We start from the raw sequence: 13,688 nt of genomic DNA, 5'->3' as shown, positions 1-13,688 counted from the left end.
TTCTTCTTGATAATCTCTGTAATCCACACAAGAAAAAAAGTCAGTTTACGTTCAACACCAGAAGTCATCAGTTTTGAAATGGCTTTAATGAATAACATCATTTTTATTTATATGTGAACTATCCCTTTAAAACATTACTTAATTACTTATCCTACTCTTCTCATCACTTCCCATAGGTATTCCCATCCCTGGTGATCCCAGGCACACAGACGGGATCGTTCTGAGCTCATATCCCAGCCCTAAACTTTCTGCCTGGGATCTGAACTCACCCTATCGTTCCGGCCTCTTGCTTGCAGATGAGCATTGGCTGGGGGCGCGGCGGTGAAGTGGCTCCCTTCCACGGCTGCTGGGGAACCCTGTAGGTGAAACACCTACTGAGGGTAAGTTACAGAGCTATTTGGGTAATATAACACAACAGCAGAAAAGGAACCACCACCCCCCAGAGCCCCAAACCCACTGCCTTCCTTTATTTACCCCTTATAATACCTCCAATATCTCCATTTTACCACTTAGCATAATAACAGTACGGCTTTCATTTGATCACTTTATAACCAGTCTTATGTACAGTGTGCCCTTTAAAAGCTATCTGTGCACTTAAATGACACACTTAAAAAGTATGAATTGCAATGCACTTGAAAAAAGAAAATAAACTAAAGGGCCATCTGCAAACAAATGTTGCCAGAGACAATTGTGCAATTATTCTTTAACCAACTGGGATCAGAATGGAGCACACACAGGTATCATGGGTGTAGTTAATCACGCTTACACATTTACATTTAAGCATTTAGCAGATGCTTTTATCCAGAGCAACTTACAAAAGTGAGAAAAACAACAAAGCTATTTGTCTAGGGAGCTAATAATATAAAAAATGCTATTCAGAGTTAATTTCAGCTTACATTTCTTAGAGACATTTTTGAAGACATCTAGACAACCAAGTTTCCAAACACACCTCTTTAAAAAGAGTATTTGTGCACTTTGCCTTAAAAAAGCACTTGGTCTGATAATATTTCACAAAAATTTTGATGCATGTGATGCATAGGAGATGTGTCGAATATTGCCAAGTAGTTTGGTGTCCCTGTCCAGCCACCCCACAATTCATTCATGGAGCGAAAAGGTTGAATGAGGTAGGTTTAAATGTTTAATCTCTAAGGTTTTCACTTGACAGAATTACATGAACATACTTCTCATTAAACATCAAATCATTTATTGCATGAGCTAATGCATGCTTTAGAATAGTGGCGATGAATTCTGTTGTGTCTGTCTAACTCCTTTCAATCACGCTCATATATTAGGAATGTGACATTTAATAAACTACATAACCGCACAGTTCAGGCGAGGTAACATGACGTGCATCGCTTAGATGTTACATTTCAATTCAGTAATCCGTCGCTCGACTGTTATCTCCAGTGATTAGTAACAATAAAAAGCTTTGACCGACTGATTGCTCTGCCCAATTCCACAGCCTCTCTCCGCGCCTGGAAGATTCGGATCTCTGCAGGGCTGCTCCCTCTCCCACTGAGCCAAGTAAATACACTGTTCTGCAAGAACAGCTTGGGAAATGCCAATCTGGCCCGCACCAAAGGTTACCCTGTCGGGTTCTCTTAATTGGATCAGCTATCAAGAGCCGTGATGCCCTTTGATTACCATTCACAGCTGGACCTCACTGTTTGCTTTTTAATTCAAAGAGATCTCAATAGACGCTAGTGAGCATTGATGCATGTTTGGTTAACGCTCAACACAAAATTCAAGAATTTTCACTAGTTAGGAATAACTTTACTTGTTTTCTGAGTTTACTTTCATCAAAAGCATCAAACGTGCTTTTAAAAGTATTGAAAAGCTTGAATTCGAAGATTTATGTTTTTGACACTACTAGAACGTGAAGATGAGATGATGCATTGATGCTCGCAATGACAGGCTTTGCTTTTAACAGAGATGATTTCAAAAAAATCTAAAAATCTTAAAATGCTTGAAAATCGCAAGACTTGGATGCCCCCTATAAAAGATGTAATAGTTATTGCCCAACCAAGTGAAGTAGTTTACCTTTGATTGTTTTTGCTGTATATGAAGCAGACTGATCTCGCGGAAAGTCTTGTTATATTCATAAAACATTTGATAAATTTTTTCATATCTATGGCACGAAATTCAGCTTTTTTGTGCCTTGAGCACGAATGTCTTTTCGTGTCACTCCCATGAATTTCTATAAATAGTTTTTCGTGTCCGTGGCATGACTTTCTTTTTTGTGTCATTATGTATTGTTTTCTCATTGTTTTTCCTATTTTCTTACCATTGTCACTTGGGGTTGGGGTTAGAATCACATCCTGTTAAATTTTTAGACATCCTAACCCAAACCTCAACTCCAGGCGAGAATAGTTTTAAAAGCAGAAGAAAAACATGTAGAAAACAATACATAAAAGTACATCCTAACAAAACCCCCAAATCTAACCCCAACCCCAAGCGACAATGATTTAAAAATATGAAAATTAGAAAACAATACATAAAATGACACGAAAATAAAGTCCTGCCACAGACACAAAAAAACTATTTATAGACATTGTACGAGCGACACGAAAAAAAAATTGTGCTCAAGGCACGAAATAAAGCTGAATTTCGTGCCATGGACACAAATAAATTGATAACATTTATAGCATTGATAACGCCACCTCAGACAAAAATGAGATTATGATATTGACCAAATGCTTTTGGCATATATTATACGTTCATCGGATATTTTCGCTTCAAATCTGCTTAATCCCAGCTTTAGGCCATTTAGAAAAATGATTGTTGTCAGAATCTGTTAAACGCTACAATGATTTTTCAGCGAAGTCAGCTAAGTGACCAAAAAACAACTGCGTGAATGGCAGCATGCGTTTGTTGGATTTCAGTTGTCGAGATGCAAGAGTTTTTTACCTGGTTAAAGGAGATTTACAGAAAATATTAGGATATTGACCGAATTTTTTAGCCTTTTATTTAGAAAGAACAGTAAGGAGTGCCTGGAGAAAAAAGCTTGCATGCACTTAGAGGGTTTTGCAGCGAAAGACAGTCCAATTTGTCAAATGCCAACAAAATGACTGTAGTGACATTTGTGAAAATATTGCATTACAATTACTGACTAAAAACCTTTACAAGAAAACATGTCAGACGCACTTAAAGGGACACTTCACTTTTTTTGAAAATATGCTCATTTTCCAGCTCCCCTAGAGTTAAACATTTAATTTTTACCGTTTTGGAATCCATTCAGCTGATCTCCGGGTCTGGCTCTAGCACTTTTAGCATAGCTTAGCACAATCCATTAAATCTGATTAGACCATTAGCATTGCGCTAAAAATAACTTGACTCTTCTGTAGTTACATCATGTGCTAAGACTGAGGGAAAAATAAAAGTTGCAATTTTCTTGGCAGATATGGCTAGGACTATACTCTCATTCTGGCGTAATAATCAGTGACTTTGCTGATGTAAGATGGCTGCAGCAGGCGTAGCTATATTACGCACTGACCGAAAACAGTCCCCTTGGTTACTTTTAATAGCAGGGGACTATTTTCAGGCAGTGTGTAATATCACTACAATGTATCAAATGTTTAACTCTAGGGGAGCTGGAAAATTTGCATATTTTCAAAAAAAGTGGAGTGTCCCTTTAAAGGGTTTTCCATCTGAGGTCTTGATATTCTCTTTTTGATTCTCATCTATATTTATTTAAAATCCTCCTAGCAAAAAATACTTATGTCTTGTTTTTTCGGAGATTGGAACAGAACTTAGCTTGACACCTGAAGGACAGCACTGTGTATTGCAATAAAATCCTGATTTTGTTTGGCCTGTCCCAGGTTGATACAATAGAAATGATGAGTGATAACATATAGGATGTTGCCAGATGGGAAATTTATCACTCGGTGTGAGTTTCTCAGACTCTACACCCCACTGTAATCCTCATCTTAAACATGGTTTAGGCTATGATCTGTAGGTAATAAAGCCAAGGATAATAATCTTTACAATGCAATTTAATGTCAGGAGACAGGCTGCCAAAGAGACAAGGCCTGGATTTACATTATCTAGAGAATATAGTGGATGACTCGGATGTAAGCATGAGATGAATATTAGTGATATTCTGTTCTTTCAAGTAGATTCACGATACAGGTATGCAATACAAATTCAATCATGATCTAAAACATCAGGGTTAGGATTATAAACAAAAATCAATTCGGCCAAACAGCCTTCTAAAGTAACTCAGATACACTGTCAGAAAAATGGTCATTGGGGCAGTACCCTTTAGAAACATACAATTTAGTATACATTTGGTACCAATATGTACCTTCGAGGTTCTAATATGCACTCTTTGGTACCAGTATGTACCTTTGATGTACTAATATGCACTCTTTGGTGCCAATATGTACCTTCGAGGTACTAATATGCATTCTTTGGTACCAATGTGTACCTTTGAGGTGCTCTTATGCACTTCTTTGGTACCAGTATGTACCTTCAAAGTACTATTATGCACTCTTTGGTACCAGTATGTACCTTAGAGGTACTAATATGCACTCTTTGGTACCAGTATGTACCTTCGAGGTACCATTATGCACTCTTTGGTACCAGTATGTTCCTTTGATGTACTAATATGCACTCTTTGGTACCAGTATGTACCCTAGAGGTACTAATATGCACTCTTTGGTACCAGTATGTACCTTCGAGGTACTATTATGCACTTTTTGGTACCAGTATGTACCTTTGATGTACTAATATGCACTCTTTGGTACCAATATGTACCTTCGAGGTACTAATATGCACTCTTTGGTACCAGTATGTACATAAGAGGTACTAACATGCACTCTTTGGTATCAATATGTACCTTAGGGGTACTAATATGCACTCTTTGGTACCAGTATGTACCTTTGAAGTACTAATATGCACTCTTTGGTACCAATATGTACCTTAGAGGTACTAATATGCACTCTTTGGTACCAGCATGTACCTTCTAGGTACTAATATGCACTCTTTGGTACCAATATGTACCTTAGGGGTACTAATATGCACTCTTTGGTACCAATATGTACCTTAGAGGAACTAATATGCACTCTTTGGTACCAATATGTACCTTAGAGGAACTAATATGCACTCTTTGGTACCAGTATGTACCTTTGATGTACTAATATGCACTCTTTGGTACCAATGTGTACCTTAGAATTTCTAATATGCACTCTTTGGTACCATTATGTACCTTCGAGGTACTAATATGCACTCTTTGGTACCAGTATGTACATAAGAGGTACTAACATGCACTCTTTGGTATCAATATGTACCTTAGGGGTACTAATATGCACTCTTTGGTACCAGTATGTACCTTTGAAGTACTAATATGCACTCTTTGGTACCAATATGAACCTTCAAGGTACCAATATGTACCTTAGGGTTACTAATATGCACTCTTTGGTACCAGCATGTACCTTCTAGGTACTAATATGCACTCTTTGGTACCAATATGTACCTTAGGGGTACTAATATGCACTCTTTGGTACCAATATGTACCTTAGAGGAACTAATATGCACTCTTTCGAACCAGTATGTACCTTCAAGGTACTAATATGCACTCTTTGGTACCAGTATATAAACATTTGAGGTACCAATATGCAGTCTTTGGTACCAATATGTACCTTAGAGGAACTAATATGCACTCTTTGGTACCAGTATGTACCTTTGATGTACTAATATGCACTCTTTGGTACCAATGTGTACCTTAGAATTTCTAATATGCACTCTTTGGTACCATTATGTACCTTCGAGGTACTAATATGCTCTCTTTGGTACCAGTATGTTCCTTTGAGGTACTGATATGCACTCTTTGGTACCAATATGTACCTTTTAGGTACTAATATGCACTCTTGGTACCAATATGTACCCCTGAAGTACTAATATGAATTCTTTAGGTACAAAGAAAGAGAGTGTAGTGTATAAGAAAACTTGTTGATTGTTGCTGAATCTAAACAAACTTTACTAATCAATGTCCTTGTATAATTTACAGTGATAAAGCTGATCAAGTAAAAAATCCTGAATGATACAGAATTAGTTCAGATTAATCGCTGTGATGTTGCCAAGAAAGATGAAATCCATAATTGATAACAAGAGCTGGAAACAATCTAAAGGGTGTTCCGGTACGGTCGAGTCCAAACTACATTTGTTTGTGATGATTTATTGCTTTGCCCTTTGTAAATATCTAAAACTTAAATTACAGTTTGCAGTAAAAAAAACAGATCACTTTAACCTCAAACTTGGTAATTGTTTAAGGCCATTTGTTGTGATCTCATCAGTCACAATAAATAAAAGTGTTGATGTGATTACATTGTGTTATGAAAGTTAAGTGGTAAGATCTGAAATGTTCACCCCTCCCAGTAAGGGCACTGTGGACACTATGAAGTTACTATATGGCATGTTTCATATAAATTATATACATTATGTGACCCTGGACCACAAAAACAGTCATAAAGGTCATTATTTTGAAATTGAGATTTATACATCACCTATAAGCTGAATAAATAAGCTTTCCTTTGATATATCGTTTGCTAGGATTGATACTATTTGAATAATCTGGAATCTGGGGTGCAAAAAAAAAATATATATTTTTTTGAGAAAATCGTCTTTAAAGTTGTCCAAATGAAGTCCTTAGCAACTGCATCCATACAAAATATAGTTTTTATATATTTGCGGTAAGAAATTTACATAATATCTTCAGAGAACATGATGCTTTACTTAATATTCTAATGATTTTTGTCATAAAAGAAAAAAATGTATGTATTGTTGGCTATTTCTACCTGTGTGACTTGGTTTTGTGGTTCAGGGTTACATATTATTATTAGAGAAATATTAAAATCTGCAGCAGCTATAGAAACAAACCCAACAGCAAAAGAACCCTGTTGATTTTTGGTATCTTGTTTGTGTGTCTTCTTCAGTAAGAGCTCACACAGAAGTCCTGATAAATTTGTTTGCGAAACGAATCTCTCGTTGGCCAGGTATGACTTCATGCAGAACAATATTCGTGTACCTGTCTGTGGCTGATGAGTCTTTATAGAAACGGTCCAGGCATTGTTGTGTGATTGATTGGTTTGCGTTCTTTCTCCGATCAATATAAATAACCTAAATCTAAAGTCAGGAGAAAATGCACACTGATGCACACTAGTTTTAAATGGATTGCTTTGTCAAGTGGATGGTTTCTGTGGCACAGCTCTAATCAAATTACAGTTGATAGTGATGGATAGAGCTGATCATGATAAGCTTCTAAGAGTAGAAAAGAATAAAACTTTAAGTAATCCCACAACATCCAATATTGCTCTCGTGCACAGACCCAACCACCCACACACTCATAAACGCACACGCATTTCAGGACTGAGTGTGTTAGTGTGTTGTAATGGAAGTTCCTTCATGAACTACCACCTACTGTAAAAGATGTCTCTCATTCCCTATTTAGTGGACACATGATGCAACAATTCAAAAATGTTTTGCACATGCAGTCATACAGCCAGACTTTTGAGCAATCTAAATAGTACACTATTAGAAATAAAGGTGCTTAAATGTTCTTCACAGTGATGCCATAGAAGAACCATATTTGGACTGTTTACTCACAGAACCATTTTTTTATACCCTTTTATAATATAAAGATTTTTTTCACTACATAATATTTTATTTTTAAACAGAAAGGTACTTTAGATGTTCACAGTTTTTTATGGAACCTTCTATGGGATCGTGAAGCACCTTTATTTTTAAGAGTGCATTTCTGGTTCTGGTTCATTTTCTAACTAAATGTTCTTAAAAGAGACATTTCTTTCTTACAGTACATCTTCATAGTCTGTCAAACCTTTTTCCATTACAAAGAAGCTTTTATGCAATATATAGGATCTGGATCTTTATAATGCCCAAAGAACCCTTATAGTAATTGTAGAAGTATGCAGTGAACTTAAGTACAAACCGTGCACATCCATATACACTCATCAACCATGTAAGTCACCTGCAAGTGTTATAGAAAAAATAACATATGCATATGCCTTATGCATGCTTCTGTCATATATAAACATATAGGCTACTGATAAAGGTGAGGCAGCATAATCCTACCTTGAATTCCTCCAGGATTTTATAGGTTTTCCCTCTATATTCACAGAAGTTTTTGACCTCCTTGCATTCAGGGCAACAGCCGTTGTGTTCCACCTTGGTGCACTTTGGGTGTATTTTAGGGCACTCGGGTTGGTCGCAAACGGGTCCGTCCTCCGTGCACACGCACGGGCAGTTCGAGTGGCCGGGGAAGAAGCGTTCCCCGAGCTTGTACACGAAGCCACTGTCGTCCACGCAACCTTTCCCTCGGTAGTCATCGAAAATGATGTCATTGTTGGCAGTTTTCTCGGCCTCGTCCGCGGCGGGATAGTCCTCAGGGCCGACAGAGGCCGGCGAGACGGCGGCGTTCAGGGCGAGCAGCACGACGCAAATCGCCGGGAGAAAAGGGCCCATCCTTCGCCGCGGCGGTCTTGACGCATTCAAGGAGAGTGTCTCAGGTCCCTTAAGTTGTCAGTCTCCATGCTGCAAATACGACACCTTAAAGGAAAGAAATGTAAACGACGCGCGCCATGATAATAGTGCATGCGTTTTATTTCATTTTTTTTCTTCAAATTATACAAATGGTCATGGTTTAGTGTAGGCCAATTAAATAAGTGAGGTGTTATATTAACAAATTATATGAAGGCTACCTAACATATACAATTATGTTGTGGAGCTGCTGTATAACATTGGTACTGGAGTCACACTTTGCATAACTATGTAAGGAGGACCAGACTTGCACCACATGTGCTAATCTCTTGTAAAGTTATCCACAGATATCCTAAAGAGTTTGCTCACAGAAAGGAGGTGTGTGTTCCTAAGATTAGTATTGTATTCTCTGTGCGTACTTCTGTATCATGATATATTACTTTCATGCGTTTAATAAAAAACGGGTGTGTTCGGGGATATATTTCCAAAAGAACAAAAGTATAATAAATTAAAAGAAAAACATATAATCACAAACATATACTGCTAGATAAACTTAGCTAAAGATGCTCTCATATAGATATTTGATTTGTCTCCCATGCGTCTGTGCGGAATGTAAGGACAACAGGTAGCTCTCCAGCTTCTTCCCATTGCCCAGAGCACTGCAGATAGATGTGAATTGACCATGTCCGTACATTTCTACGCTTTGAATTTCATCTACTCCAAGAGCCCCGAAGAAACGACACGGTTTCTGTGTCATTAACGAGTGCGTAATGGGCTTTGGTCCAAATGCTTTCTCACTCGTGAAAGCAAGAGAAATGAACCATAAAACTGCACACTGGCGAAGAACGGTGTAAGATTCTGCACTTAGAAAAGCATTCAAGCTGACTTTCTTTTAATGCTAAAAGATATGCAATATATATGTTAAACGATTGCCCTATAGCATATCACATGCATCTGTAAGGAGATTGCTTAATTTAAGATAGAATGAATGTATTTTAAGTGATTGCTTGCATCAATGTTACTGTTACTGTTCGTATTGCATTGCAAACATGAAATATCCCATTATTCAAGAGACAGGACTAGACTTACCGCGTTGAAATGTCTGGTTTCAATTTGTTTTGATCGCAATCAAACGAGACAAGTGGCTTTGTGGCGTTAAGTAAAATGAAAAATCATTCCAGGTAGAAGAGAGTTGGTGCAAAAATGTGCTTACTCCAACAAAACCGATAATCCGAATGTCTTTGCTATAATATTTACACACCGACCATGCCTCTGCCCCGCTATTTTGCCTCCGACTTCATAGGTGACATATCCAGAAATGTAATCATCCTTTCGCGATCATTACGTGACCACTCACTCTGTTGTACGGGCAAGGAAAAATATCCAAAACAGCTGTTAAAAATGTACTTCCCTCTCGGGTCTGCGTCTGATCATCTAGTCATCCGCGGCATTTAAATCAACTCCCAAATACTGCAGGTGGATCAGTAACGCGCTGTTTGGTCTTCAGAATCTCCACCGAAAATAACCCCTGAAGTAATAAACATAAAGATTCAATATAAAAACGTTTTCCTAGTGCTAAAGTAAGTTTGTCTACACTGGAGATGCTCGCGTCTCCCGCGCACCGTCAGAGCAGACAGAAAAGCGTCGTACGAGAGTGCGCTAGTAAGTTGAGTGCGGAGAGGAATGAGAACAGAGGAGCGTTTCATCTTCAATAGGGCGCCTCAAATAAGTTCAGCACCACGGACAGCGCTTGATTCAGCACCACGGACAGCGCTTTGGTTCAGTACCACACTTGAAAAAATGATTTTATTTGCTTCTCTAGACATAAACAATGATATGTGCAACAGGACCGAATCTGAAATTCTTTGCAAAACGCATCCTTTACACAATCTTACAGTATTTGTATGTGGGAAAGAAAGTCATTAAACGTAAACCAGTTACTAACAATAAGACCTACAGTAGCAACAATCAAATATTACATTGAGTATGCATACTGATTAATTGCAAACTAAAACTAGAAAAATATGGAAACTTGCCGTGCAAAAGATAACCTATAGGGGCCACTGCATTACTGTATTTGATCGCTAGGTGAGTGTGGGCAAACTAGGCATTATTAATTATAGATGCTTCGAACCGAATTAGTACAAATTATACAAATGGATTTTGAACAGATCTGCATAATACAAGCACTCCACTTTAGCTTGCACATTTAATACTATTCACACTGTCTCATTACAGTAATGGTCAAATGGAAACAATTACAGCTTTTTGTTGTTCACATGGTAACACACACAGCTATGAAATTGTCTAAAATTAAAAGTTGAAACATCAAACTGTGTAATTATTTTTTTTTATCGAATACGCACAAAAGCCTAGCACCAAAGTATTCAGTTTAATAAAATTGAGTCATTCTGTCTCCTTGGTCTGATGTTCTTCATGAATGAAGCATTCGATATAATTTCCAAAGCTCATAAAATGGATCCAAACCAAACAAACAATAACGTAGGAGAATTAGCTATTGACATAACCATAGTCATTGACAAAACAATACAAGTGCATTATGTAACATCTCTTGAAGCACACATAATGCGTGCAAGATTGGTCGATCGGAACAAGAGTGGCCTACGTCCGTCTTAAATGAGATTCCGACTTAGACCCATCTTAGACACATGCTGTTCACATAGTTGGGAAAATCAATAGGTTTCTAAAGGTGAAGACACATGCTTTGCTTTCAAATGCGAACTTTCAGCTCTAGGTTATATGCCCCTGAAGATACATTAGACCGGTTTCTGAGCTGTATGTATGGGCAAAGCTAAACATGAGAAACTATCTCTTAGAGTCTTCTTCCCAGTGTGACTCTAATCGAATAAGCATAGCTCAGAGGGAGATATAGTCTACTATGTCTTTGGCTTAACCTTCACTCTATCTTACTCCTTTAAATCTCTCTATAGAAGAAGGAAAGTACTTTAATCGTATCTAAATGTGAAATGTGCAGTTTGGAAAGCCACTGAAATATTTTTTGTCGTGAAGCGTATGCCAGTTCTTTCATGCCCTTATGCTGTGGTCACAGAAGCCAACACATTCGTGCTGGGCATCCATCACATCATTTAAGAATCAACCAGGCTCTGACATCATCGCCTGGTATTTGGGGCATGTTTTCTCAGTTCCTCGTTTTGAGGGTGTCATCATCTGTAAGCGATCCCGTCCTAATTGGCCCCTCCTGTGTCGTGACGGGTCATTTCAGGGTCATATATCTCTTCGCAGACATCACAACACCAGCTCATAAGGTTTTATTAAACCTGGCAGGGGTCACTGGGACATTACGTGATTTTAATATAACTGATGTTTGTGAAACCGAGTGTGAGGATGTAATGTTTTAAGCTTCAGTGGTGAGAAAAGGATCCGGGGTTTTACTCAGGCGGCGTAAAAGCCATTTAGGTTCATAGTTTATTAAAGAGCAGCGTCATGCGGACATTAAAATACAATTCACCTACAGCTAAAACATAAGACTTGAACTGCTTGAATTAAAGGCCATGCAATTTTTATCAATTCGATTTTTTTTAAATAATTGAGCTATTTAATAATACGAAGCAGAACTGGAGAACAGTGGTATGGTAGTGCTTAAGTATGTGTTACATTATTTACAGTCTGTTTGACTGACCTCCTTGTACAGTAAACGCATGATTAAAATGTAATGCAATCTAAATGGCCATACATTCCCATAATGCAGTACTACAGATGCACTAAATTACGCACATGTAAGTGTTTTATTAATTGATGTCATTGCATTTGTCACTTGAAGCTATTTGAATGGATATTATTTATAACAAATAGTTTTTGTTGTTGCCATTATTATGATTTGTGGATTAATGGTTGAGGGTCAATGTACATGTGTCTGAGAGGAAACGTTAATGATGTGCTTACTACCCGGGTGCCTGTACAGGACTGTGCAAAAGTTTTGTTGATTTGTTGTTTTTGCAATGGTATAGTGACAATATATAATTATTTCTCAGTCTTTTTATTAGAATACAATCAGAAAATATAGAAAATTTTATGTGGTATTGCAAATACAGAATAAAATCATAGGCAAAAGTGTAAGCTAATGTAAACATAAATGAAATTAAATCCTAATTTCTAATCTCCTCAAAAGAGTTCAAAATGTGCCTAGTCCCAAAAGAAGTCACACTAAATGCTGACTTTTGCCTGAAGAAGCCATTTTGATCCGAAAGTTGTGTATTTTCTGTTTGCATTTGGGTGATTCTCACGAAATCCAGATTTAGAAGGTGTCCAGCATCAGTTTTAAAAGGCCTTTGATGCCATTTTTTTTGCACATATAAGATTAAGATCTGAACTTACTATAACCATTATTTTTAGAGGATTGGAAAAATATTTCCTATAGAATTATTTAGATGTTTTAGATTATCATTATCAAAAATTATCATGACCGCAACATGATATTACATAAATATATGCATTTACAAACTCATGTTTCGGTAATGAGAACTAAAAGGTTGTCTAGGTACTATGACAAACAAAATTTCAACTTTTATCTGGCGAGAAAAACACAGTCCCTCCAGAAAAACGCGATTATGCGATCGCGTGATTTATCGCATAAGCATCCATAGTCATTTATTTATATGGGGGACGCATTTTAAAAAAAATATGCTGCAATTTCGCAGCATAAATTGCAGATTTTGGTGCGCAAAATATGCGAGGCTTGCATGATTTCAAAATGTTGCATTTACCTCACACAAGCGCAGCCATGTCCCCTGTTTCCATGGGAACGTTTTGAAGTGACGTGATTATGTGACGTGAACAACATTGAAAAGCTGCACAAGCTGAAAACAGTTTTTGCAAGTTCCCGCAATTTTTGCAAGTTCACGCAATTTCATCGTACAAAATTGCATAAATATCCCGCATATTCCATCGCATTTTTAAGAAAATGTGCCGCAAGATCAAGGATTTTTGCCCGCAACAATCACAAAAAACTCTGCAATTTTCTGGAACTGCTTACCTGGTAGCCATCTTGAGTGTCACAGTCAATTATGTCCCTTCCAACAATTTTTTTTTTTGGAAAATGTTAGTTCCTTGAGGGCTTAAACAATGATTGAAAATTGTTGCGGAGCATGAGAAAATTGGTCTTGGACACATTTATATTCCTTATTATTGTCTCTACATTTACCAATGATCACCAA

General features: G+C 37.5%; 1 protein-coding gene across 2 annotated transcripts in view; it reads right to left on the bottom strand.

Annotated features, from left to right (window-relative positions):
- Positions 1 to 10,244, bottom strand: part of vwc2l (von Willebrand factor C domain containing 2 like) — a 44,078-nt gene extending 33,834 nt beyond the window's left edge. Inside the window, exons 1-3 of one of the 2 annotated variants that reach the window (XM_055216137.2) lie at positions 9,583 to 10,244; positions 8,089 to 8,562; positions 270 to 371 (exon numbers count right to left, since the gene is read on the bottom strand). In XM_055216137.2, coding sequence (XP_055072112.1) covers positions 270 to 371; positions 8,089 to 8,478 — 492 coding nt within the window. In that variant the 5' untranslated portion in view covers positions 8,479 to 8,562; positions 9,583 to 10,244. The remainder of the gene's footprint in view (positions 1 to 269; positions 372 to 8,088; positions 8,563 to 9,582) is intronic. The other variant, XM_055216138.2, reaches the window with a different exon arrangement.
- Positions 10,245 to 13,688: the final 3,444 nt, after the last annotated feature.

Source organism: Misgurnus anguillicaudatus, chromosome 17 (genome assembly GCF_027580225.2).
Source record: "Misgurnus anguillicaudatus chromosome 17, ASM2758022v2, whole genome shotgun sequence".
In the NCBI taxonomy this organism is placed as follows: domain Eukaryota; kingdom Metazoa; phylum Chordata; class Actinopteri; order Cypriniformes; family Cobitidae; genus Misgurnus; species Misgurnus anguillicaudatus.
Note: the sequence above shows the minus strand (reverse complement) of the source record. Positions and strands in the feature narration are given on the sequence as shown.